Raw genomic sequence first — 27,067 nt, forward strand, 5'->3', positions numbered from 1 at the left:
AAAGAGCTGGATAAACGCTTATTGACATTTTTTACCAAAAATATGTAGAAGAATACGTATTGGCCAAAACTGAGGGGAAAAAATATATATCTTTTTTGGGGATATTTATTATTAAAGTAAAAAATATTGTTTTTTTTCAAAATTGTCGCTCTAATTTTGTTTGTAGCGTAAAAAAATAAAAACCGCAGAGGTGATCAAATACCACCAAAAGAAAGCTTTATTTGTGGGAAAAAAAGGACGCCAATTTTGTTTGGGAGCCACATCGCACGACCACGCAATTGTCAGTTAAAGCGGCGCAGCACCAAATCGCAAAAAGGGGCCAGGTCCTTTACCTGCATAATGGTCCGGGTCTTAAGTGGTTGTCGGGGAGCGATCCGGGACGACGACGCGGCTATTCGTTTATAGCCGCTCCGTCGCGATCGCTCCCCGGAGCTGAAGCACGGGGAGAGCCGTATGTAAACACGGCTTCCCCGTGCTTCACTGTGGCGGCGTATCGATCGAGTGATCCCTTATATAAGGGAGACTCGATCGATGACGTCAATCCTACAGCCACACCCCCCTACAGTTGTAAACACACACAAAGTGAACACTAACTCCTACAGCGCCCCCTGTGTTTAACTCTCAAACTGCAACTGTCATTTTCACAATACACAATGCAATTTAAATGCATTTTTTGCTGTGAAAATGACAATGGTCCCAAAAATGTGTCAAAATTGTCCGAAGTGTCCGCTATAATGTCGCAGTCACGAAAAAAATTGCTGATCGCCGCCAATAGTAGTAAAAAAAAAAAAATTATAAGAATGCAATAAAACTATCCCCTATTTTGTAAACACTATACATTTTGCGCAAACCAATCGATAAACGCTTATTGCGATTTTTTTTACCAAAAATAGGTAGAAGAATACGTATTGGCCTAAACTGAGGAAATTTTTTTTTTATATATGTTTTTGGGGGATATTTATTATAGCAAAAAGTAAAAAATATTGCATTTTTTTCAAAATTGTCGCTCTATTTTTGTTTATAGCGCAAAAAATAAAAACCGCAGAGGTGGTCAAATACCACCAAAAGAAAGCTCTATTTGTGGGAAAAAAAGGACGCCAATTTTGTTTGGGAGCCACGTCGCACGACCGCGCAATTGTCTGTTAAAGTGACGCAGTGCCGAATCGCAAAACCTGGCCTGGGCATTTAGCTGCAAAATGGTCCGGGGCTTAAGTGGTTAATAATGCTTGAAGTGAAACAATAAAAATGAAATGTTCCTTTAAAAAACGTGCCTGGGGGTGTCTATAGTATGCCTGAAAAGTGGCACAATTTTCCTGTGTTTAGAACAAAACACAGCAAAATTACCCCACCTCCCTCTGACTTCACATGGCGTCAGAGAGAAGCGGGTGAGCTGTTTACGTCACCGGGTGGCCCCACCCTCAGATATATAACAGCTGTCAGAGAGAAGAAGCATCACTCGGTGGGAGCCTCCCTTGTAGGTGAAGCTGTTGCATTTTTTTTCGGCTCGTCGGGCGACGTGAGATGGATTTTCCTTGCAGGACATTTTTCTTTTTTCATTTTTAAATAAAGGACTTTGACAATTTTTTTGTAAATTGGTAGGGGTACAATGTACCCATTAGGCCGTTACCAATTCACATAGGGGGGGTCGTGATCTGGGGGTAAGCTTGTTAAAGGGGACTTCCAGATTCTGATAAGCCCCCTGCCCGCAGACCCCCACAACCACCGGGCAAGGGTTGTGGGGATGAGGCCCTTGTCCCCATCAACATGGGGACAAGGTGCTTTGGGGACCCCAAAGTACCCTCCCCATGTTGAGGGCATGTGGTCTGATACGGTTCAGGAGGAGGGCGCTCTCTCATCCCCCCTCTTTTCCTGCCACCTGCCAGGTTGCATGCTCAAATAAGGGTCTGATATGGATTTTGGGAGGGACCCCTACGCCATTTTTCTTACATTTTGGCACAGGGTTCCCCTTAAAATCCATACCAGACCTGAAGCTGATTGTTAGTTGCCTGGTCCAAAAAATGTACTGCTTTCTAAAGAAAAGTAACACACCTAGTTTATTAAGGAAATTCTTTGTAAAAAAAAAATTACCTAATTTCTTAGGTCACTATTTGAGAAAAGTCTCACACCTAGTTTGTAAAGGAATGAATCAGATTAATTGTGTTTCAGCAGAACAGCCAAAGACAAAATGTAATAAATTCTTATAAATATTATATTACTCTTTATGCATAATAAAAGTTATAATTTGAGCTATATAAACTGTTCCGGAAAAACTGGGTGTAACTATGCCATCCATCTGCTCTTGGAGATAACATCAGAAACTCATATATATATATATATATATATATATATATATATATATAGCAGTTAACTCTGAGTAATGTTCAGCCAAAAAGAAAATAAGTATCTCCTGGATTCGCAGGATAAACATTTTCTGGAAGCATTTTGCTACTGCTATTTCCTTACTCTTCTGGTATGTGGCTTTATTGTGAATGCATAGGCGTAGACTGGTGATGGTTCACTGTTTAATGGTGGCTGTATCATGTATAGTTTCTATAACTTGCTATAAAAAGTACAGTACATGTAGATAAAGTGTTACTAAACCCACAACGAAAAAATCAGTCTGTATATGCAGTAAAGCATGCTTGTTATACCCACTGTGGAATCTAAGGGGTTAATCCTTTGAATTGTGTTTAAAGGCTGTTTGATCCTGTCTCTCTGATCCTCCTCTTCTTCAACTGTCACCAAAAAGGATCGTCAGGGGCGGCGAAACGTGCGGAGCTTCTTGCATGCGCAGTGTATAAAGGGATATCGCGTGAGTGAAAACGTTGTTCACAGTCTGTAGAAAAAGGCGGAAGAAACAATCGTGTAGTACAACGGTACGTAACTTGATTTTGGACTTATTGATCAGTGGATGAGTTTGTGGGCTAGATATGGGGAGAAAGCTTAGTAGTAAGAGGCTTGACTGACATTCGCTTTTTTTGCTTAATTTTGACTTGCAGAAATAATGGAGGCCTTCAGAGAACAGGAGTTCTTCACAGAATTTGTTCAAAGGGGGCCCCGGATGGCAACCCCCTTTTTTCTAGAATTTTTCTTTCCTCAAAAAATAATTTATTCAGCCAAGATCTGGCATTGGAATGGCCCCACCCATAAAATAATCAACATATTGTTGCGACACAGCACGTGCGCTTTGGGGGGCCAAGCCTGTATGGCCAGGCTCATGGGCCGCCACTGGAACATCAATGGCCTCATCAGGCACAAGTGTCATGTAGTTTGTTGAGGGTCTCTTTAGGAAATTGTGCAATATGCAGCAGCAAAGTATGACATGGTTCAGATTCTACTTAACAAACCTACAGTCCTTGTCTTGTTTGCACCACCTGTATACTGCTGTTCAAAGTATATAGGGCCAAAGGGTCTTGTAATGACCTGGGGGGAGTGGTGGCGAGGAAACCCATGCTATTTTTTTCAGTGATTTTTATCCATATTGCAGGGACCAAACATTACATTAAAGCCGCAAGCAGTATTACATTTTTTTTTCTTATAGTAATCTCATTTTGTGCAGGGACAGTTCTAAACATGTGCCACCTCACAGGCATACTATAGACACCTAGCAGGTACGATATTTAAAGGAATTTTGCATTTTTTTCTCACATTAAGCATCATTAAAATCGCTGCTCCAGAAAAAACTACGGTTTTTAAAACCTTTTTTTCCATTGATACATGTTCCCTGGGGCAAGACCTGGGTTCTCAAAGACGTTTTACAACAATTGAATATTGGGCCTTAAAATGAGCACTTTTGTATTCGAACGTTCGAGTCCCATAGACGTCAATGGGGTTCTAAATGTCCGCGCAAACGTTCGAAGGTTCTGGTGCGAGCCGAACGTGGAGGTGTTCGGCTCATCCCTAGTACAGACAAACACACATCTGTCTCCTCCCCTTGTGAGTCCCCTCCTCCTACAGTTAGAATCACTCCCTAGGGAACAAATATAACCCCTTGATCGCCCCTTAGTGTTAACCCCTTCCCTGCCAGTCACATTTACACAGTAATCAGTGCAGTTTTATAGCACTAATCACTGTATAAATGTGAATGGTCCCAAAAACATGTCAAAAGTGTCCAAAATGTCTGTGGCAATGTCACGGTCACAATAAAAAAAAAAAATCGCAGAGCGCCGCCATTACTAGTAAAAAAAAAAAAAAAATGCCATAAATCTATCCCCTATTTTGTAAACGATATAACTTTTGTGCAAACCAGAGCGCCGCCATTACTAGTAAAAAAAAAAAAAAAAAAATCTATCCCCTATTTTGTAAACGCTATAACTTTTGTGCAAACCAGTCTATATACGCATATTGGGATTTCTTTTTACCAAAAATATGTAGAATACTACATATCAGCCTAAACTGAGGAACACAATATTTTTTTTTTTAAAATTGTGATATTTATTAAATCAAAAAGTAAAAAATATTGTGTTTTTTTCAAAATTGTCTCTATTCTTTTGTTTATAGCACAAAAAATTAAAACCGCAGAGGTGATCAAATACCACCAAATGAAAGCTCTATTTGTGGGGAAAAAACATAAAATTTTAATTTGGGTACAGTGTTGCATGACCGCGCAATTGTCATTCAAAATGCGACAGCGCTGAAGATTAAAAATTGGTCTATGCAGGAAGAGGGTGAATATGCCATGTATTGAAGTGGTTAATTACTCTCACTCAATCCTTGGGGGTTACCTAGGTAATTCTGGAATACAGTTGTGGAGTAATGGTAATGGGCAGCATGACTATTTATACAGTTTTAGCCAATCTTGTGAAGCCTTGCACTGGTGGCTGCTGGGTAAGAGAAAAAATACTTTGCTCTGTAGAGCAGTCTTGTCTTGTCCTAGAGGGGAGAAGTTCAGCTTGGAGGGCATTTTACCCTCCCTGGCAACCCTGTCATGTGCTTGCTGTTTGCGAGACCTCAGCTGGGCTGAAAGCTGACTGAGGGACTGTCTCATGGTGGATCTGTTCTGGGACTATTTGCAGACCCTGGAAGGAGGCATCCATTCGTCTGAAGGCTTGTGAGTACAGACTGTGTGAGAGATCCTAAAGACTGAGTCTGTGGGCCACTGCCACCCACCCCTCTTGTGTCAGAGAGTCAGCTGAGAGTACAGGGAAAAAGGGGGGACCAGCGTTGTCCACCCTATTGTGTGCTAAGGGACTTTGAGTTGCTGAAACAAGTCATGACTTTCATCTGCTTCAACTAAGCCAAGTCCATTACTATGCTTAAAGTGCTGCAGAAGAAGAACTTTAGTGTACTCATCTTGTGCATAGTTCTTTTTTGTAGCATTCCACTCTTCCCCAATCCTTATCCAAGTTACCCCAAAAATAAAAACACCAAAAAAACACCCTTGGACTGTTTACTGCACCAAAGAGTGACTGTGTTCATCTAAAATAGAGAACACCTGGAGTGCTGCAAGTCTATGGGCCAAGTAGAGTGCTCTGATGAGGAGTAATCAAATAAGTGGATCAGACCCAGTGCACCAAGCACAGCATGGAAAGAGATGCGACAGTCAAAAAAAAAACACAAAATGCAGCGGTCTGAAAGAATGATCAAATAAATTCCAAAGTAGTACTGTGTGATGTAAACGGCCCCAGAGGGAACAACCAAGCCGAGCAAGGTTGATATTCTCAGCGCGCCTATGCGCCTTCCGTGACATCACTGCTGTGTCGGAGATGAAGTGGAAAGGTGTCCTGAAGTCAGTTGTGTAAGCGCCCACTGTTCTGTTGCCATGACTTACATGTTTCACGCGCCTGTGCTTTGTCATAATCACGGCCAGGACGGCAACATAAGCTAAATATATAGAGAGAGAGCTAATTACAAGCCTGAGGATAAGTATAACCTCCTCACTGCTCAGTCTTAAAATGGTTGTAAACCTTCTAGAAAAAAAACCCCTGCAAGACAAAGGCATAATGAGCTAGTATGCATACTAGCTCATTATGAATTACTTACCTGAGATCAAAGCCCCTGCAGTGGTCCTTGTCCCCCCCCCTCCGGCGCTGACATGTCTCACGGAGTGACTACTGGGTATCACGAGCTCCGTCACTGTGATTGGCTGGAGCTGCGATGACGTCACAGCTTTGGCTTGAATCCTGCTCGTTTTGCAAATCGAGTCCGGATTTTTAAAAATACAGTGCTCGTATTGCAAAATGCTTGTTAACTCGCAATCCAAGGTTCATGTAGACACAGGGGGATTACTCCTAAACCGTGCAGGTTTAGGAGATATCCAGGGTAGCTACAGGTAAGCTTTAATATAGGCTTAACTGTAGCATAAAGTGTGTTGTAAGGGTCTACAACCACTTTAAGGGGTAGGCTATAAAATAAAAGCAATACAAATAATTGTCATATATATGAAAAGAAAACAAACAAAAACAAAAACAAAATCAAAAACAACAGTCCCTATGCAAAAATAATAATAACATGATAAACAAAAAAAAACTTTACCCATGACCATACACACATTTAAGTCTAATATAAAAGATTATCAATATATAAATATCCAAAAATGTAATCAGGGGATAGCCCATTCCCATTTCACCTTTGGCCTGAGGTGAGGGGGCGGCAGAAATGAGCAGAGCCGTTCGGAAATTGGAAATCCTCGGGCCTTTCCAATTGATTCCGACGCTCTGCAGTACCCCTCCACCTCTGGCCACATGTGGTATTGCATGCTACTGAAGTCAATGCAGAACAAAGTATTTTCATTTCTATTGACTTCAATGGGGAAACTCGCTTTGATATGCGAGTACTTTGGACTACAAGCATTCTCCTGGAACGGATTATGCTCGTAATCCAAGGTTCCACTGTATACTAAAAATTTACCTAAAATAAGATGTGCATAGAATGAGCAAATTTAAATAAGGGTATTAATCTCAAGGTCTTCATTTAAGCCATGGGGCAAAAGTGACCCCATCATAAAAATCCAAAAATGTTCTTTCCTGCAAAAGAGAGAAAAGCTTTCATTGGCCGTGAGTGTGCCCATCGGAAAAAGCCTCAATAGCAAAAACCTTGAGGCATTTAATATCCTTTTTATGTTTTAAAAAAAAAAAATGATGTAGGAAGCTATGTTTTTCACACCCTTTGTGTATAAGCTTCTGGTGTTCACCATTTCTTGTTCTTAAGGTACATATAGTCTGTTCGACATATAACATCTTGCACGGACAACGTAGAACATAAATCACAAATTCAGTTGAACAAGTAATGAATTGTTTAATGTGAACGTTTTTTTACCATTGTTAGTTATAATATTTGTACTACCGTGCGTTGTGAATTGGCAAGTCAGGTGACCAAACTTATGACATTGAAAGACGTCTATCCTTCGGTCAAAGTACGATCTTATATCGAGAAGGTTTCTTGTTCAGGGTTACCATTTTACTGGGAGCTAGAATGTTCTTTACTGTGTGATTTTTTTTTCTAAACGTAATTTGCAGAAAGGCGGGCAATATCGGGGCAAGGTGCTGATCTAATATTAAAATTATACAATGCTTACTAATGACATTAGAGATAGACTTGTACTTGTCGTTATATGTGGTTACAAATCTGTCCGTGTTCCCAGATTGCTTCACCTTGTCAATTGTAATTTTATGGGGCAAGTCCATTTGAGAGATAAACGCTTCCTCAGTGAAGTCAATTGGGTAACCCTTCTTTTTGAAATATAGGATGCTATACTTCCAAAATACAATTGGAGCACAATCTTGAAACAGATAAGAAAGCATCTGAGAAAGATCTGAATTCAAATTTTGGTGGCTTGCAAAGATATTAGAAGTTAATTCTAAAGTTTAGTTAAAACAAATAAATTCTGAAATTTCATATATAATGGCCAAAATCAAGACACTAGGGGCCAGATCCACAAAAGGGATACGCCGTCGTATCCCTGTTTCTATCTATGCGACTGATTCACAGAATCAGTTACGCATAGATATTCCTAAGATCCGGCAGGTGTAATAGTTTTACACTGTCGGATCTTAGGATGCAGTACCTCTGCCGCCGCTGGGGGAATTTCTCGTAGAAATTCCGCGTCGGGTATGCAAATTAGCACTTACGGAGATCCACGAAGCGGTTTCCCTTCGTGAAGTCTCCGTAAGTTGTTAGTTTGCAAACGCAAAATTAGGGCTACTTTTACAAAGTGTAAAGTTAGTACACCATGTAAAAGTAGACCCTTCTTTCCCGCGACGCTGTCAAATTTTTTTTTACATTTCTTTTTCCCGCCGCATCTCTTTTTTTTCCCGACGCAACTTATTTTACCCGGCGCGATTCACAAAACTCTGCGTAACGTAACTTCGCGCAAAGCACGTCGGGAAAATCGCGTCGGGAGCATGCGCAGTACGTCCGGCGCGGGAGCGTGCCTAATTTAAATGGGACTCGCCCCATTAGATTGGGCCTGCCTTGCGCCGGACGAATTTAAGTTACACCGCTGAAAATTTCTAGGTAAGTGCTTTGTGGATCGGGCACTTATGTAGAGATTTTGCGGCGGTGTAACTTAAATTGGAAAAGTTAAGTTACGGCCGCTCGTTGTGGATCTGGCCCTAGGTGACCAAGAAGGGGATGCTTATTCTGGTGATATCTGTCTAAGAGGGAAATTCCTTTCATTTCGTAGAAAGTAGGAGAAGTAAAAGGGAAACCTCCCCAAATAGACAGTTAATAAAAAAAGGAGCTGGCATAGGTTTTAATGCTTCCCTAATCTATCCAAAACGGGATTTTGTTTTACATACAATTTAATCACCACCTAAAGGCTATGTATCCAAAAATCAAAAAGCAAGTTTACCTCCATCATTTCAACGCTTTATACCTGGCCATCACCAAGGTGTTTTTTTTTTAAAGTCTGTGGTGTGTGAACACACTCCAAAAACTCCACTCGGTGCCAAAAAAAGTGCACACGCATAAAGAGTGATACACAAAACATGCACATATAGTCCTCCAAAGAAGAAAGACCTTAACTCTAATCCCTCGGGACGTTACACTCCAGATGGGGATTGAGGTACTTATACTTGGTCCCTCTGGCCGAAACCATATGGACCCCATTCTTTGGAGGAAACAGACCCAACCGAGTACTAGGTGGGGCTCCCCATGAGAAAGGGCAATCTACACCCTACTAGTCACATGTGCAAAACCATGTACAAAAAAAAAAAAAGAGACAAAAAAATGACAAAGGGGCTATAAATAAAAGAAGTAGGGGAGGAAAGTGGAGAGAGGAAGTTAAAGTTACCATTGTGCAGTGCAATACAATTGCCGGCACTTCAGCCAGGAATCAAAAATTCCTCTGGTCCCAGCCAAGAGGCAGGTGTAAAAAAAAGTGTGTGGTAGTGCAGTGACCTCGGTTTTAACACAAAGTGACCCTCACTCACAGTGAAGCTACAACACCCCTGGATTAATACCCCCTCACACATACAAAAACTGTGTACAAACAAAAAAAGTGACAAACAAAGGAATAAATAAAAAGAAAGTGGGGGAGAAGGGAGTGTAGAGGGAAGTAAAAGGTGTCCATTGTGCAGTGAAATGACCAAGCCCTCCAGCCAGGAATATAAAATTCCTATGGTTCCAGCCCAGTAGGCAGGTGAGAAGAAAAAAAAGCGTGTATATGGTACAGTGACCATGGTGCAATAAATCAAAGTGACCCTCACTCACATTGATTGTACAGCACCCCTGGACTGCCACTCCAGGGTTACATGCACTACAGGCTTCTTTCAGGCCCAGCCCTCAGCCAGACCAGTGCAACCTTCGTCCCTGCCAGATAGAGAGCCCTTGTGGTTTTCTCGGGGAGAGCCACAGACACCAGATACAGCCTCCACCAATACTAGCCTTCCAGGCCTCCATCATTCCAGTGGATTTGCATGGCAACACCCCGACCTGCCCAAAGACAGGGTGACAGCTCCTATACCGGATGCTGACAGCAACAGAGACCACACCAATCCTATCCAAAACACCGGGATGACCCAGCCTCCAGCCAGACCAGTGCAGCACCCATTCTCACCAGGGGCACCCTTCTGACTCGACCAAGTGCCAGCCTCCAATACTGAGGAGCAGAGGCGGCTCTCTAATTAGGCAAATTAGGCGGTCGCCTTAGGCCTCGCCCCCAAAGGGGCCCCGCGGCCACCTAATTTGTCCATACCACAACATCGATGATTCTCCAGGACCGTCCTGCAATGTGATCCAGAGTCCCGGGGAATCAGAGTCCTGCAATGCTCGCGGCTTGTGTGGGGTGTCTCTGTTCCCGCACGCCGCGAGCTCCACTCCACTGTGCATTGCAGTCTGCCGACATCTCTCCCCAGCTGCTTGACACACACACACCCACAGTGCAGTGAGTGCACCGCGGAGCGAACTGAACACGCTCCTCCTCTTTCTTTGCTGTAATGATTTCCTGTGTACAGAGGAACAGGAGGAGGGAAGGAGGCACACCACGAGCGCGCTCGTCTGACCGTCTGAGTAATTTAAAAGTGAGTCTTACAGAGGAGGGGAGGGGGGCATGATGATGAAGAAGAGGGTGAGGGATGGGGACAAGCAAAGAGTTCACTTGGAGTGATTTTGGGGGAGAGGATATCCATCCACCCCCCCCATCCAATCCCAGCTCCATCTATCCCCCATACTATCCCATCTCCATCCACCCCTCATCCCATCCTGGCTCCATCCACCCTCATCCCAGCTCCATCCCTCCCCCATCCCATCTCCATCCACCCCTGTCCCATCCCAGCTCCATCCACCCTCATCCCATCCCGGCTCCATCCACCCCACCCCAATACCATCCCAGCTCCATCCACCCCATCCCATCTCTATCCACCCCCCATCTCATCCTGGTCCAATCCACCCCCTATCCCATCTATATACATCCCCATCCCTCCCCCATACCATCCCAGCTTCATCCACTCCCAATCCCATCCCAGCTCCATCCACCCGATCACATCCCAGCTCCATCCACCCCACCCCAATACCATTCCAGCTCCATCCACCCCATCCCATCCCAGTTCCATCCACCCCAGCTCCATCCATTTCTCCAATCCCAGATTCATCCATCCCCCATACCATTCCAGCTCCATCCACCCAACATCCCACCCCGGCTCCATCCACCCCCTATCCCACCCCGGCTCCATCCACCCAACCCCAATCCCATCCCGGCTCCATCCATTCCCCCCCGATCCCATCCCAGCTTTATCCATCCCCCTCCCCCTCAATCCCATCCTTACTCCATCCATTGTGGCAGGTTAAGGGGGAAAGCCACACCGACACACAGTGGGCTGGATTTTAATGGGCACAGTAGCTGCACTTGATGGGCACAGGGGCTGCACTTGATGGGCATAGGGGCTGCACTTGATGGGCACAGGGGCTGCACTTGATGGGTACAGTGGCTGCACTTATCATGTCTGCAGTCTCTGATCTTCTCCTGTAGTATGTAAGCACAGTCTCTGCCCATCTCTTGTATCATGTCTGCAGTCTCTGACCATCTTTTGTATCACATCTGCAGTCTCTGATCATCTCCTGTATCATGAAACAAAAAAGGGTGATTATACTGCGCTGCTTAAAACACACTAATTAATAAGACCAGCTGCTCACACTGCTAACAAAGACACATTAGCTGGAACAAACAGAAACAAAATTGTGTAGCGCTATGGCAAATTAATATCTATAATGGTAGTTCCTCATGGGAACAATGGGAACATAAATAAAGTAACAAATGCAATAAAAAAGTTCTCGTGAAAGATAGAGTCCAATGGTTGTAAACACAAAGTCCATATATCTGTAGACACCACGTGCAAAATGAGGGAACTTGATTAGAATCCCATCGAGACAAATTGTGTAGTGAGTGATCACCGCCACCAGTGGTAGTAAATGGAGGCTTACCGAAGATGGTGGACCTGAAATGACGTACGTCAATCAAGTCATAACAAGCTTCAAGTACCAGACGGGGTACACAAAGTAGCAATCACCAAGAAACTTGCTCCAATCAGAAGAATTGTAGCATCCCATCTCCTGTATCATGTCTGCAGTCTCTGCCCATCTCTTATATCACGTCTGCAGTCTCTGACCATCTCTTGTATCACGTCTGCAGTCTCTGACCATCTCTTGTATCACGTCTGCAGTCTCTGACCATCTCCTGTATCACGTCTGCGGTCTCTGACCATCTCCTGTATCACGTCTGCGGTCTCTGACCATCTCCTGTATCATGTCTGCAGTCTCTGACCATCTCCTGTATCATGTCTGCAGTCTCTGTACATCTCTTGTATTATGTCTGCAGTCTCTGACCATCTCTTGCATCACGTCTGTAGTCTCTGACCATCTCTTGTATCATGTGCACATTCTCTGACCATCTCTTGTATCATGTGCGCAGTCTCTGACCATCTCTTGTATCATGTCTGAAGTCTCTGACCATCTCTTGTATCATGTCTGCAGTCTCCGGCCATCTACTGTATTATGTCTGCGACTCTCCAACTCTACGGAAGGTGCTCCAGAGCCCCCTCTACATTAGAGTTCCCATTTTAAATGCAAATTTGAACTCTGTGACGTGAAGGGGAATGCAAAGGACTCTGATATAAAGGTAATCTTTGGTCACCAGAGCTTCCTTATGTAAGGGGTTAAGGTTCTGAAGCTAGGGTGCTTCCTTAACTGTTACATATACTATAAGATGTTAAGAGGTTTTCAAAGTGAATATTATTTCTTTCTTGTTAGTAGAATTCTAAGATGGCCTTGCATACATATAATTGCTTGTTAATTCTTATCTCTGAACAAAACATTACACATGTAACATTCTTTAATAATTGGACAAATGTATCTTCCTTCTTATTATTTTCACAGGTGTCCTTAGTAATTGTTAAAACTAATTAACTTTGTACACTCTTATCTTCAACTTCAACTATGTGATACTTTACTCCTTTTTCCCCAATTAGTTCATGCAGGTGTCTCGCTTAATGAATAGAAAAATCTCTATTAGCCAATCACATATTGTTTAGATAATACGGCCCTTCCCCTTTTTGTAATGCATATATTCTTATAGTATTATCACTAAAACCAGAGATGATTTCAGCTACATCGCGTGTGTGTCTTATTTTGCTGTAACTGAGATCTCTCTCATGGGTGATCACCCAGACTAAACACACTGAGACTGCCTAAGGACAACCAGCGCCAGCCTGCACCCCCACACCTTACATTAGAGTTCCCCTTTACACCAAAGTCTGCAGGTTCCCCCTTAGATCACGATCCACAGCATTCCCCTTTATATCAGAGTTCCCTTGCGCTGTAAGGGGGAATCCTGCAGACTCTGATATATGGGGGAACTCTGTACAGGCTGGGTTATATTAACCTGACCTTCATGTAAATGGACAAATATGCGTGTAATATATAATATATATGTAATATATATTTATTTGCTTAAAGTATTGGTTAGAGAAAATTCTATAAACTGTGAATGCATAGTTCATAGAATTTAAAATGCTTAATATATGCAATTTATACAGTTAATTTTTATTGCTTGAATTCTTTTTCCCATTATGGGCGATTGGGCGTGAGTGGGGCCTCATATCTCAGATTTGCCTAAGGCCTCACAAAGCCGCCTCTGCTGAGGAGAGCCCGGGTTTGGCCCCTGCCGATACAAGCCGTCTAGGTCCCAATACACCAGAGGATTTGCATAGCGCTCCCCGAATAGGATCAGCACAGTGCCTCATCACCAAGTGTGTGTATTACTTTATCTGTGGCTAAAGCACGCAGTCATGCTCAAGTTGCTCCTCAAAGGCAGTAAGGGTGTATCCGACATCACTACACAACTGAGGGTGTTCTTTACTTGCAACTGCACCTTCAGGACTTATTATAATTGGACAATTCCTATGCTCTATGAATTGATTTTTAATGGTTATGTCTACACAAACCTAAGAATTCTAAAATCAAACAGCAAATAAAAATCTGTTTTATTCTACACCTACATTTTATTAATTTTCTCTGCATTTTCCTTTACACCTATATTTTATTAACTTTCTCTACATTTTCCTTTAGGTGAATTTCTGTAAAACCTAGGCAATCGTGAGAATGATATTTCTACAAACTGCTGCCTTCTTGGGGATCCTCTGTGTGGTTTCAGCTCAGTGTAAGTCCTGCCTGCTTGGAATTTGGCTATATTACGCTATCCTATATAGGACCACATATAAATGATGAGATATAGACACATATGGTAATATGAGACATAGGTCAACTGCAGAACTTTAGCGAGTAATAGAGTTGGGCCGTACAATCCCCAGTTTGGTTCGCAACAGAACTCCCAAACATTTTGGAGCCGAACAGCTCCGAACAGGTCCATTTTGAAGGTTTATATACAAGTTATTGTCCATAGAAAGGCTACTGCTGTGGGGCACACTTGTGAATGCAAACATTTTTAGCAATGATTTTAATGATGCCTAAAGTGAAACAATAAAAATGAAAAATTCCTTTATAGTGCCTGGGCAGTCCCCTTAGTCTGCTGTAAAATGGTGCATCTGTACTGTGTTTAGAACCTGCTGCAGAAAAACTGACATTTATAAAGAAAAAAAAAAAACACATTTAAATTTCCAACAATATAATGCCATTGCCGGCAATACAAATATGTTTAAAAAAACAGCATGTGGTTTCCCTCCAATCCACACCAGGCCCTTGGCTGTGGTTGTGTTTTTTTTGGGCAGGGGGCTTATCAGGATCTGGAAGCCCCCTTTAACAAGGGTTCCCCCAGATTTCACCCCCTTCATTTTAGTAAGTATGGGGTGCATAGTACATTTACCCATTCACCAAAATAGCGTTGAAAAGCGGCAGAGTGGCACCGTGGCACCGCTGCACACATAGCCATACCACCATTCCTGGCTTAAGCTGGCGTGGCCTCAACCACCTCTGAGCCTGCCCCTACAGAGCTGACAGAACCTCTGCCCCAGAGTGGCTCCTGTCTCCCAAGCACATCAGCTCTAGCACCGCATGGCATCTCTTTGCCTGCATTCCTGCGTAGCCCCTTGTACGCCTACGGAGCACGGCTGGTTCCGAGGACACATCAGCACAGGAAGAGGCCACAGAGGAAGAAGAAGAGGAGGGGGTGGAGGAGAGAGGTGTGTCACAACCGGTAGGAGTTTTTTGGAGGCGCGGTGGCGGAACAACCTCCAACACTACTGTACCTTGCCCTGCGTCCTTCCCAGCTGCCAGCAGAGTCACCCAATGTGCCATGAAAGAGAGGTAACGTCCCTGTCCATGCCTGCTGGACCATGAGTCCGCGGTGATATGCACCTTACCACTGACCGCCCTGTCCAGCGAGGCATGGACATTGCCTTCCACATGGCGGTAGAGAGCCAGAATCGCCTTCCATGAGAAAAAGTGTCGTTTGGGAACTTGCCACTGAGGTACCGCACATTCCACAAACTCACGGAAGGGGGCAGAATCTACTAACTGAATAGGCAGCAGTTAAAGTGCTAGCAATTTCGCTAAGCTAGCATTCAACCGCTGGGCATGTGGATGGCTGGGAGAGTACTTCTTTCAGCGCTGCAGCAGCTGGGGCAGGGAAATTCGGCTTGTACAATCTGAACTCGGTGTACCGATAGTAGATTGCCCGCATGTAGTACTAGGTTGAGACACACCTAATTCTACACCTTCAGTCCTATCAGTGCAGATACGCTTGAGACATATGTTGCAAATAGCAACAGTGGGATCTGATGCACATGTCTCAAAAAAGGCCCACACCAAAGAACTTTTGCAGTAACGTTGAGACACAGCAGCGCCCTGCACAGGTGTAGCTCTGTGATGTAATGCAGTTGGTGTGCTGCCCTTAAGCTGGCTCCTGGAGGGCATCCTGCCTCTTTGGAGATGTGCCTGTGCCTCTTCCTCCTCCTCCTATCAGGCACCCACGTAGAGTCAGTGACCTCATCATCCCCTCCCTCATCACTGTCGAAAACCTGGCAGTATGCTGCAGCTGGGGGAACATGACTGTCAGATTGCTGTCCCTCTCGGGCACCCCCTCTCTCTGGGCTCACATTACTGCCTTCCTCTATCTGTGTTCCATCACCGGAGCCTTCAAAACGCTGCGCATCTTCATGCAGCATGTACCCAACACTGTGTTGAAACAGTTCCGGGGACTCTTCAGGAGGACATGGTGGGACTAGGGAAGGAGTAAGTGATGCCATTGAGCAGAGGGAAGAGGACGCCTTGGCAGCTAATTTGCCAGACAAAGTACCCTGAGCCTGGGTGAGAGAGGATGAGGATGAGGATGGCGTGGTGATCCACTTTACCAATTTGTCTGCATGTTGAGGCTCAACACGGCCAGCTCCCGAAAAGAAGGACGAGCGTGTGCAACGGTCACGTGCTGAAGAGGATGCACCGTGTCCACCACCAGCACTGTTGCCTCCAGATGCAGAGCCTGCTTGCCCTCGTGACTCTCTGCCTCTCTTTGTTGTCCTTCCTGACATTATAATAGCATGAAGAGGACAAAATCAGTACACACACCTCGTAGCTTTAGGTGCAAACTGCAGAGGACACGTGCAGTACACACCAAGTAGCTTTATGTGCAAACTAATGAGCACACTTGCAGTATACACCAAATACGTTTAGGTGCAAACTATACAGTACAAGTGCAGTAAACACCAAATACGTTTAGGTGCAAACTATACAGCACAAGTGCAGTAAACAACAAATACGTTTAGGTGCAAACTATACTGCACAAGTGCAGTAACAGATACGTTTAGGTGCAAATAAACAGCACAAGTGCAGTAACACCAAGTACGTTTAGGTGCAAATAAACAGCACAAGTGCAGTAACACCAAGTACCTTTAGGTGCAAATAAACAGCACAAGTGCAGTAACAACAAGTACGTTTAGGTGCAAACTAAACAGCACATGGGCAATACAACACGTTAGAACACTGCAGCTAGCACAATCTACTTCCTTGACAAATAGGAATAGCTGATCTAGCTAAGCTATACGCCCAGCGTAACTTATCTAAGATACGTTACGCCGCTGTAACTTTGGGCGCAAGTTCCGTATTCAGAAAGAACTTGCACCCTAAGTTACGGCGGCGTAACGTATGTGGGCCGGCATAAGCCCGCCTAATTCAAATGGGGATGTTGGGGGCGTGTTTTATTTAAATTTGACTTGACCCCGTGTATTTGACGTTTTTTTGTGAACGGCGCATGCACCGTTCGTGAAAAAATCCCAGTGCGCATGCTCGAAAATCCGCCGCAAAACGTCATTGCTTTCGACGTGAACGTAAATTACGTCCAGCCCTATTCGCGAACGACTTACGCAAATGACGTAAAATTTTCAAAATTCAACGCGGGAACGACGCCCATACTTAACATAGGATACGCCGCACATACCCCTCATATAGCAGGGGTAACTTTACGCCGGAAAAAGCCTAACGCAAACGACGTAAAAAAAAAGCGCCGGGCGGTCGTTCGTTTCTGAATCGGCGTAAATACCTAATTTGCATATTCCTCACGTAACTATACAGAAGCGCCACCTTGCGGCCAGCGTGAATATGCAGCCTAAGATACGACGGTGTAAGACACTTACACCAGTCGGATCTTAGTGATATCTATGCGTAACTGATTCTCTGAATCAGGCGCATAGATACGACCGGCCGGACTCAGAGATATGACGGCGTATCAGGAGATACGCCATCGTATCTTGCTTCTGAATCCGGCCCTGTAAATTAAACTAAACTGACTAGCCTGCCTGCTCTATCTATCTATCTATCTATCTATCTGGTAAAAAAGACACTGGCCCGGATTCACGTAGGGCTGTTTTACGTTGCGCGGGCGTAGCGTATCATATTTAGGCTACGCAGCCGCAACTTAGAGAGGCAAGTGCTGTATTCACAAAGCACTTGTGTCCTAAGTTACGGCGGCGTAGCGTAAATGAGCCGGCGTAAGCGCGCGTAATTCAAAGTAGGCTGGTAGGGGGTGTGTTGTATTGAAATGAGGCTTGACCCCATGTAGATGCATGGCCGAACGAACGGCGCATGCTCAGTATCACGTCGTATTTACGCCCAAAGATATGCCGGCTCAATGTCTGTGACGTGAACGTAACCTACGCACAGCCCCATTCACGTACGACTTACGTAAACGACGTAAAAAGATATGCTTGCTCCATACCTTGCATGGGCTGCGTCACCTAGAGACCAGCTTTAACTTTACGCCGGCGTATGTCTTACGTAAACGGCATAACTAATTGCGACGGGCGTACGTACGTTCATGAATCTGCGTATCTACCTAATTTACATATTCGACGCATAAATCTACGGAAGCGCCCCTTGCTGCTAGCGTAAATATTGCACCCAAGATACGACGGCGTAGGAGACTTACGCCGCTCGTATCTTGGCCAAATCTATGCATAACTGATTCTCTGAATCAGGCGCATAGATACGACGGTGGCCATTCAGACTTACGACGGCGTATCTGGAGATACGCCGTCGTAAGTCTTTAAGAATCTGGCCCTCTGTCTCTCTCTCTCTCTCTCTGACTGACTGATCTTTTCATTAACAACGCTGCAACACACTACACAAGGCCGCCTTGCAGGCTGCATTTTATAGTGTGGGGCGTGTGCTAAAGCCCTGAGCCATAATTGGCCAAAGCCACCCTGGCACCCTATCCAATTATGGCTCTCCGTTTTTTGTGCGCTGTGATTGGCCAAGCATGCGGGTCATAGTGCATTCTTGGCCAATCATCAGCGCACAATGCCCCAGCGAATTATGGGCCGTGACGCGTCACTCGAATTTGGCGCGAACGACCCGTTTTGTTCGAATTTCGAGCCGAAGGAAATGCATCAAAATGTCTATCGTGATAAAAAGCTATTAAGAATCCCCATGTGCTCCTGCACTATGTCTCATATATGTTCTCTCTTGTACTGTTTGGACATTGAGTAATATGTATTGCTATTCTCATATTGTCTTACAGATCGGAATGTTGCCCTTCAAGGTCGAGCAACTCAGTCCTCAATTTTAAACATAGTACAATATGGCTACCTGTCAGAAGCAATAAATGCAATAGATGGGAACCCGGACCCTGAATTTAACCATGGTTCCTGCACACATACACATAATTACATGTCTCCTTGGTGGAGGGTGGACTTGCTGAAACCGTACAGAATTGAATACATCACGATCACTAATAGAATTACAGCGAGTGAAAGACTGAATGGCGCTGAAATTCTCGTTGGAAACTATCTGACCAACAATGGAAACAATAATAACAGGTATGGATGATCTTTACTTATTTTTTACCCTTCAACTACTTCAGCTCTCTCTCCTATATACTCCTTATAGACCAGAGCAGTTTTTACATTTCTGCTATGAGCCTGTTTTTTTCTGTGACAACTTTGTCATTGCTTAACCACTTAAGACCCGGACCGTTAGGCAGCTAAATGCCCAGGCCAGGTTTTGCGAATTCGGCACTGCGTTGCTTTAACAGACAATTGCGCGGTCGTGCGACGTGGCTCCCAAACAAAATTGGCGTCCTTTTTCCCCCACAAATAGAGCTCTATTTTGGTGGTATTTGATCACCTCTGCGGTTTTTATTTTTTGCGCTATAAACAAAAATAGAGCGACAATTTTGAAAAAAATGCAATATTTTTTACTTTTTGCTATAATAAATATCCCCCAAAAACATATATAAAATTATTTTTTTCCTCAGTTTAGGCCAATACGTATTCTTCTACCTATTTTTGGTAAAAAAAATCACAATAAGCGTTTATCGATTGGTTTGCGCAAAATTTATAGCGTTTACAAAATAGGGGATAGTTTTATTGCATTTTTATTAATTATTTTTTTTTTACTACTATTGGCGGCGATCAGCGATTTTTTTCATGACTGCGACATTATGGCGGACACTTCGGACAATTTTGACACATTTTTGGGACCATTGTCATTTTCACAGCAAAAAATGCATTTAAATTGCATTGTTTATTGTGAAAATGACAGTTGCAGTTTGGGAGTTAACCACAGGGGGCGCTGTAGGAGTTAGGGTTCACCTAGTGTGTGTTTACAACTGTAGGCGGGTGTGGCTGTGTGACTGACGTCATCGATCGAGTCTCCCTTATAAAAAGGATCACTTGATTGATACGCCGCCACAATGAAGCACGGGGGTTCTTCAGCTCCGGGGAGCGATCGCGACGGAGCGGCTTTTAAACGAATAGCCGCGCCGTCGTCCCGGATCGCTCCCCGAGGGAATCCGCCCGCCGCACACAGCAGAGGGGGTTCGCGATCGGACCCCCCACCCGCTAGAAAGGCAGGGTCGTATATATATACGTCCTTCTGCCTGCACGTGCCATTCTGTGGACGTAAATAGTCGTGCGGCGGCCGTTAAGGGGTTAAGGTATCAAAGTAATACTAATAATAGTAATAATAATCATTTAAGGCCAATCAAGGCTTTCTTTTGGTGAAACAGTCTTGCATTATTTGATTGAAGTTATTATTCAATCCATCGACAAAAATAATAATGAAACTAAACTCACTTTTATCTACTTTGATCAGTGTTAGTTTAAAAAATATTGTTACAGTAAATAAAAAGTACAAATTGTATTCTAAAATTTGTCCTGTTTAAAATGACACAAAAATGTGGATTCTGATCCACAGCATATTAAAGAAAATTACAAATGCAAAAAAAAATGTATACTTTAACATTTTTTTTAATTCTGCAATAAAAAAAAAGTTACAGAACAACACAAAAGAAAATGATCATTAAAAAATATAGAAATAAACAAAAAAAAATCTGGAAAATAATATATAAAGAAGAGTGAAAAATAAAATAGCTAAGGTGAGACAGTCAATTATAGCTGATTACAGATAACGTTAATTTAATATAGGTACAGTAAATCCTTGGATTGCGAGCAGAATTCATTCCGGAAATATGCTTGTAATCCAAAGCACTCGTATATCAAAGCAAATTTTCCCATAAGAAATAATGGAAACTCAAACGATTCGTTCCACAACCATTTATTCATAAATTCTTCCGTTTATAGTCCATAAAAAGATTATAGCAATGTGATAGGTTGTGTAACCATAAAATGTCCATCAACAAATAGAAGCCTCAACAAGGGGATTAGAAGTAAAACTCAGCAGGAGCTACAGAGTATAAAAAACAGAAGAGAGGCGTCTCTAATGCCTCGTACACACGGCCGGACTTTCCGAGAAAAAAGTCAGACGGGCTTTTTTTCCCCTCGGAAAGTCCGGCCGTGTGTAGCCTCCATCTGGCTTTTTTTGTCGAAGTCCGTCTTTCTGTCCATCGAACTTCCGACAGGCTCACGGCGGACTTTTGCCCGTGTGTACAAGGCATTAGTCTAGCAACTTACATAGTTGATGATTAAAAGAGGCACTAAGTATGCAGGCATCCGGGGTAAAGCTGTCCATGTAGACAGTCCTCTGCACCTCCGGCTCTCACTGCTGTCAATCGTGACCGGGAAGACTACCCTGCAGTAGAGCGATCTGAAAGAGTGGCCTGAACCGCTCATGGAAGGAATGATGTTGATGGCGGTGCGAACGATGGTCTATGTGGACAGCTTTACCCCAGATGCCTGCATACTTAGATGTGCCTGTTTTAAAGTATAACCAAAGGCAAAACTTTTTTTTTTCAGGTTTGGATAGAGTGCAGATGGATTAGAACATCTGTCAGGGTTTTTATTACAGCCTGTGCCCCGTTAAGAAGATTCCCCCTCTCTATTTGTTCTGTGTACCATTATCATTGAAAGTGCAAGTAAAAGAAAATCTCAAAATTTGGTGTTGTCCCATAAAAGTAATAGAGGGGAAATCTTCCAATAGGGACACTAGTTCTGGTGACCTGGGGGTTGCCAAAGAATTCCCTTAATTTGTAGAGATTTTCTCTTACTTTCTGTTTGGCAATGAGACAGGAAGTGAAGGTAAATCTCCACAACAGGACATAGATGGTGAAAATAAATCTTATAGGGGTTGCTCTATCCAAAATGTGGAAAAAAGTTTTGCCTATTGTTCCACTTTAATCATCAACTATGTGAGTTGCTAAATGTTGTACCTTCAATAAATGTAACCATATTGCTACACTTAGGCCGCGTACACACGATCAGTCCATCCGATGAGAACGGTCCGAAGGTTAACCGATGAAGCTGACTGATGGTCTGATGTACCTACACACCATCGGTTAATGAACGCTTGGGCTCTGTGGATCCGACTTCATCCCTAATGGGGTCTGTGTTTCCCTGATTGATCCTTGTGGGGATTTGGAGCTATTTACTGAGCTGGTCACGTCAAAATCCCCTGATGAAGCCAAGGGTTTGGCGAAACTAGTCAAGAGGACCTGACCGTTTGTACACACGATATTTTGCTCCAACATTTTTGTAAAAAAAAAAATGTATGTATATATATATATATATATATATATATATATAGCGCTACCCCCGCAGGAGCCGCTGATTTGTTTTGGGATCTACTCTCTTGGTTTGGCTCACCCCTATTTATTGGCTCGAACCCTCCCTTGACACATCAGAAGTCTGGTGGGTAGGATATTGTGACCTCTGCTGCGCCAGGGGTCACAATAGCAGGCATGCAATATACAGTGACAATATAACAATAGTATTACCTGCTTTCAAGGAAGATCCCTCCAGACAAGAAAAATACACTCCACACAGTGAATATACTTAACCACTTCCAGACCTTAGGTGTTTTTCAGATTTGGTGTTTGCAAGACTAAAACATTTTTTTCTGCTAGAAAATTACTTAAAACCCCCAAACATTATATATATTTTTTTTCTAACACCCTAGAGAATAAAATAGTGGTCATTCCAATACTTTTTGTCACACCGTATTTGCGCAGCGGTCTTACAAGCGCACTTTTTTTGGAAAAAATTCACTTTTTTGAATTAAAAAATAAGACAACAATAAATTTGGCCCAATTATTTAATATATTGTGAAAGATAATGTTACGCCGAGTAAAATGATACCCAACTTGTCACGGTTAAAAATTGCGCCCGCTCGTGGCATGGGGTCAAACTTTTCCCCTTAAAAATCTCGATAGGCGATGTTTAAAAAATTCTAGAGATTGCATTTTGAGCTACAGAGTAGGCCTAGGGCTAGAATTATTGCTCTTGCTCTAACGATCGCGGCGATACCTCACTTGTGTGATTTGAACACCGTTTTCATATGCAGGCGCTACTATGCGTTCGCTTCTGCGCGCGAGCTCGTCGGGACGGGGCACTTTAAAACATTTTTTTTTTTGTTTTCTTATTTATTTTTATTTATTTTATTACTTTTTACACTGAAAAAAAAATTGATCACTTTTATTCCTATTATAAGGAATGTAAACATCCCTTGTAATAGAAAAAAAGCATGACAGGTCCTCTTAAATATGAGATCTGGGGTCAAAAAGACCTCAGATCTCATATTTAGACTAAAATGCAAAAAAAAAAAAAATTTGAAACTGTAATTTTTTCAAATGACAAAAAAAAAATTGTCTCTTTAAGAGGCTGGGCGGGACTGACGTTTTGACGTCACTTCCGCCCAGCAAAGCTATGGGGATGGGCGAAGGAGATTTTTCCTTCAGTCTCGTCCCCGCTCAGCTGCCGAACAGTCCCGATCTCCTCCGCCGCTACTGACGGCTCCGGTAAGCGGCGGAGGGCGCGGGAAAGCGGCGGGAAGGGGGGGCCTCTCCCGCCACCGATAACGGCGATCTCGCGGCGAATCCGCCGTGGAGACCACCGTTATCGTGTACCAGACCGCGCACACTAAAGATCGATACCTCGGTTGTGGCAGCAGCTGCTGCCGTTACCGAGATATCAATCTTTAAAAACAGGACGTACATCGTCGTGCGCAGGTCTGGAAGTGGTTAAACCAGGAAAGGTAAGTTTACTGTATATGAACTTGAAGAACAAGCATGGGTTCAGATCACAAACAAATATCTCACTATGATTCTGCAAGGGCCCTCGCAGGAATCAGCAATCAATATGTGGTAGGTAAAGGTTTAAACTAAAGAATGGTACCATTCACTTAACTAAGCTAGGCAGTCTATGCAGTCCTGTAAACAGTTAGAGCTCACGTTGTGGCCGGTTGGTGCACGCTAAACTTATAATCCACGTGGCCAAGTGGCAATTGATGAACGAAGCTACACAACAGAGTATCTTTTTTTATTTTTTTTATTTCTGTTTATTGAAAATTTTTAGGACATAACAAGATATACAAACTTGGCACAACACCGAGCTTACCTAATGGTCAACATGACCAGTTACATACTAACGTAGAACCTTGCCATCACAGATAGCAGTCATAACAACTTAACCCCATCCCTCCCCCCCCCTACTCAGTTCCCTACCCCCCGTCATACCATATCTTTAATCATATTGAATAGAAGCCTCCTCCTCCCCAATGCGAGATACAACTCGCTAAACCCGATGCACCCGGACTAAATGAAATGACAATGCAATACTGGAACATTCATACATCAGTGATCATTCTCAGCTACCCAACTGTCAAATCAGATTCATACCAGGCCCTCCATACTTTCTCAAATTTACCACCACAACCCCGAGACAAGTACGTCGCCTTATAATATGGAATCATAGCATTTACCAGCCCTTTCCAGAAAGCAACCTCCGGGGCCCCCGGACTCCTCCATTTGAGTAAAATAGCCTTTTTCCCATAGAATAGTAGGATACTGAGTAAAGTTCTGTGAGCCCTTGACAGGACCACTTCCTCCACCAGGCCGAGCAGACATACACTAATTTCTTGTGGAATTGGTAACCCCAGAACCTCCGCTATACAGGAGGTGACCCCAGTCCAAAACCGCTGGATCTGGGAGCAGCCCCAAAATACATGATGCGCGTCCGCCGGAGCAAACGTACACCTCCAACACCCTGAGGGCACCGATGGATATATCGACGCCAACCTGGCAGGGGTATAATACACTCTATGTAGGAACTTAAACTGAATCAGCCGGTCCCTAGCCGCCACCAAATATTTAAATAGACGGTCCCACATGTCATCCCATTCCTCTCCCTGTATACCTGGAACTTCTGCCTCCCACTGCTCTCTGCACTTGAGCAAGGCCTTGGGACTAGTTTTAAATAGCTCTTTATATGTCACTGACAAGGTCTTGGGCAGGTCGTCTGTCATAAGCAAGTCCTCTAATCTAGAAGGGAAAGATTCAACAGTCTCTGTCCCAAACTGAGTCTGAAATGCATGCCTCAGTTGGAGATATCGAAAAAATTGTGCATTAGGAAGATCATGTTTGGCCTTCAATTGGTCAAACGTCAAGAGTACCCCATCGCAAGTAATATCTTTAAGCAATTTAACCCCCTTAGATGCCCATCCCACAGCATCATCAAACTTATAGAACTGTTGCAGCTTCGGGTTCATCCACAGGGGGGTTGAAGGGGAAAAACCCTTGTAACTTGGACAAGCTAACGTCACCACCTCCTCCCAAGCCTTAACAGTAGCCTTCATAGAATCAGTAAGAGGGAGATCCCGACCAGTGCCCCTATGAATAGCCAGACGGAGGGACTCATAGGACCCTAGATGAGCTGCCTCCAATACGGTAGCCAAGTCACCCGCATCTGAGACCAACCACCTATGCACAAAAACCAACTGACCAGTTGCTCCCTGAGATCTTCTAAATCTGTCAGGGGGACTCTTCAGACTCGCTCTCTGAAGGGCTGGTCTTCCTTCAGAGAGCGGTGGGTGGCACTCCTTGCACATCCGACATCAAACTCAGTCTTTGAGAATATCTTCTGCCACCTACTAAGTTGAGCCTCCATTCTCTCTTTCCATTCTAGTGAGAGTTCAGCGCCGTCAGGCTGGTGACTCTGTCTGAGGCCTTTTCCCTCTGCACCTTCCTCCAGGTGGGAGGGGTTAACGGGGGTGGCTTGATGTACCCGGCCTAGTAGCACTCTGGCTGGATCAAGGACAAGATACGGGCCTGGCTGGGACCAGGTGAGCTTGACGGAAACCCTGAGGCAGGTCACCTCTCCAGGCTGTAAGATTCTTGTGGATTTCCCTATTCGCCAGACCCTTCCTACTCCTTCTTCCAGGGCCTTCCCCTCCATCACCAGCTGGTGGTACACCCTCCTTAACATTGGGTGGACCCTTTGAGCTGAGGTTCCTGCTGCTTTGGTTAAGGGGGTCAAGAGTCTTCGGACCAAAGCCGTGTTAGTTCCTTTGATAAGGGAGCTCTTGTGGGCCCCTGGAGGTCGGGGGCAGACTATCGCTAAGGTGTCGAAGGTCTCCACTACTCCCGCTATCGATGGGTCAAAGGTCAGGCGTATTGATAGATATCCATCATAGGGAAAACTCTGAGTCCCAATGCCTCATATTTCCAACTCTTCCAACTTCTGTAGGGGCAGGTGAGAGAGGTACTTGTCATAGAAATCTCTATACAGAAGGGTTACTTGTGCTCCGGTATCTAAGACAGCTTTGGTGTAAATCCCTTCCACGTGAATGGGCACTAACGGGGATGGCCCCACTAAATTTGCAGGAAACTTACGAGGTGTAACCTTCCCGCCTTCTCCTGTGACTCGTACTTTCACTCTTCTTTTTCGTAGGCTTCTTTTGACCTTTACCCAGTCACGGGAACTGAAGCTGGGAGTTGGCCTAAAAGAGGGCTCTCCTTTCTGCCTCTGTCCCTCTGTTTCATTTTTGGAGTTGTCTACAATAGGCGGGCTCCCGAGTGACTCCTTCACCAGGGCCCTCTGGAGTTTTCCGCCGGCCTGTACATTGAGGGGTAGGCATTAGTTGGGCTGGGACAAATTTCTCTAGTGTGTCCTATCCCTCCACAATTGAAACAGGAAATTAACATTCTTGGTTTGTCTTCTCGGTCTTGTCTCTCTTAGGTTGGTGAGAGGGAAACCCCGCTTGGCCAGATAGAGCGGCTACTAGTTCAGTCAACTGAGACACTCGTAATTCCAAGAACTCAACTTTGGGGTCGCTATCCTCAGTGGCTACGACACGCACTCGTGCAGGAGCCTCTGTGGCTTGATATTTGTTCATCTGATCTAGGAGATCTTCTTCCTGTCGGATGATCCGGACTTGGTCGGGATACTTCAACTCCCTTTTGAATTTTGTAACTTAAAGACAATGGTGTCCATTGGTTGGGCACCCCTTATCACTT

General features: G+C 44.1%; 1 protein-coding gene across 2 annotated transcripts in view; it reads left to right on the forward strand.

Annotated features, from left to right (window-relative positions):
* LOC120936212 (fucolectin-like) overlaps window positions 1–27,067 on the forward strand; it is a 54,726-nt gene that overhangs the window by 11,787 nt on the left and 15,872 nt on the right. Inside the window, exons 2-4 of one of the 2 annotated variants that reach the window (XM_040348400.1) lie at window positions 2,697–2,876; window positions 14,002–14,092; window positions 18,902–19,199. In XM_040348400.1, the coding sequence (XP_040204334.1) occupies window positions 14,035–14,092; window positions 18,902–19,199 (356 nt within the window). In that variant the 5' untranslated portion in view covers window positions 2,697–2,876; window positions 14,002–14,034. Of the gene's footprint in view, window positions 1–2,696; window positions 2,877–4,860; window positions 5,051–14,001; window positions 14,093–18,901; window positions 19,200–27,067 lie in introns of those variants that run through there. The other variant, XM_040348401.1, reaches the window with a different exon arrangement.

The sequence above is a fragment of the Rana temporaria genome, chromosome 4 (genome assembly GCF_905171775.1).
Source record: "Rana temporaria chromosome 4, aRanTem1.1, whole genome shotgun sequence".
Classification (NCBI taxonomy): Eukaryota; Metazoa; Chordata; class Amphibia; order Anura; family Ranidae; genus Rana; species Rana temporaria.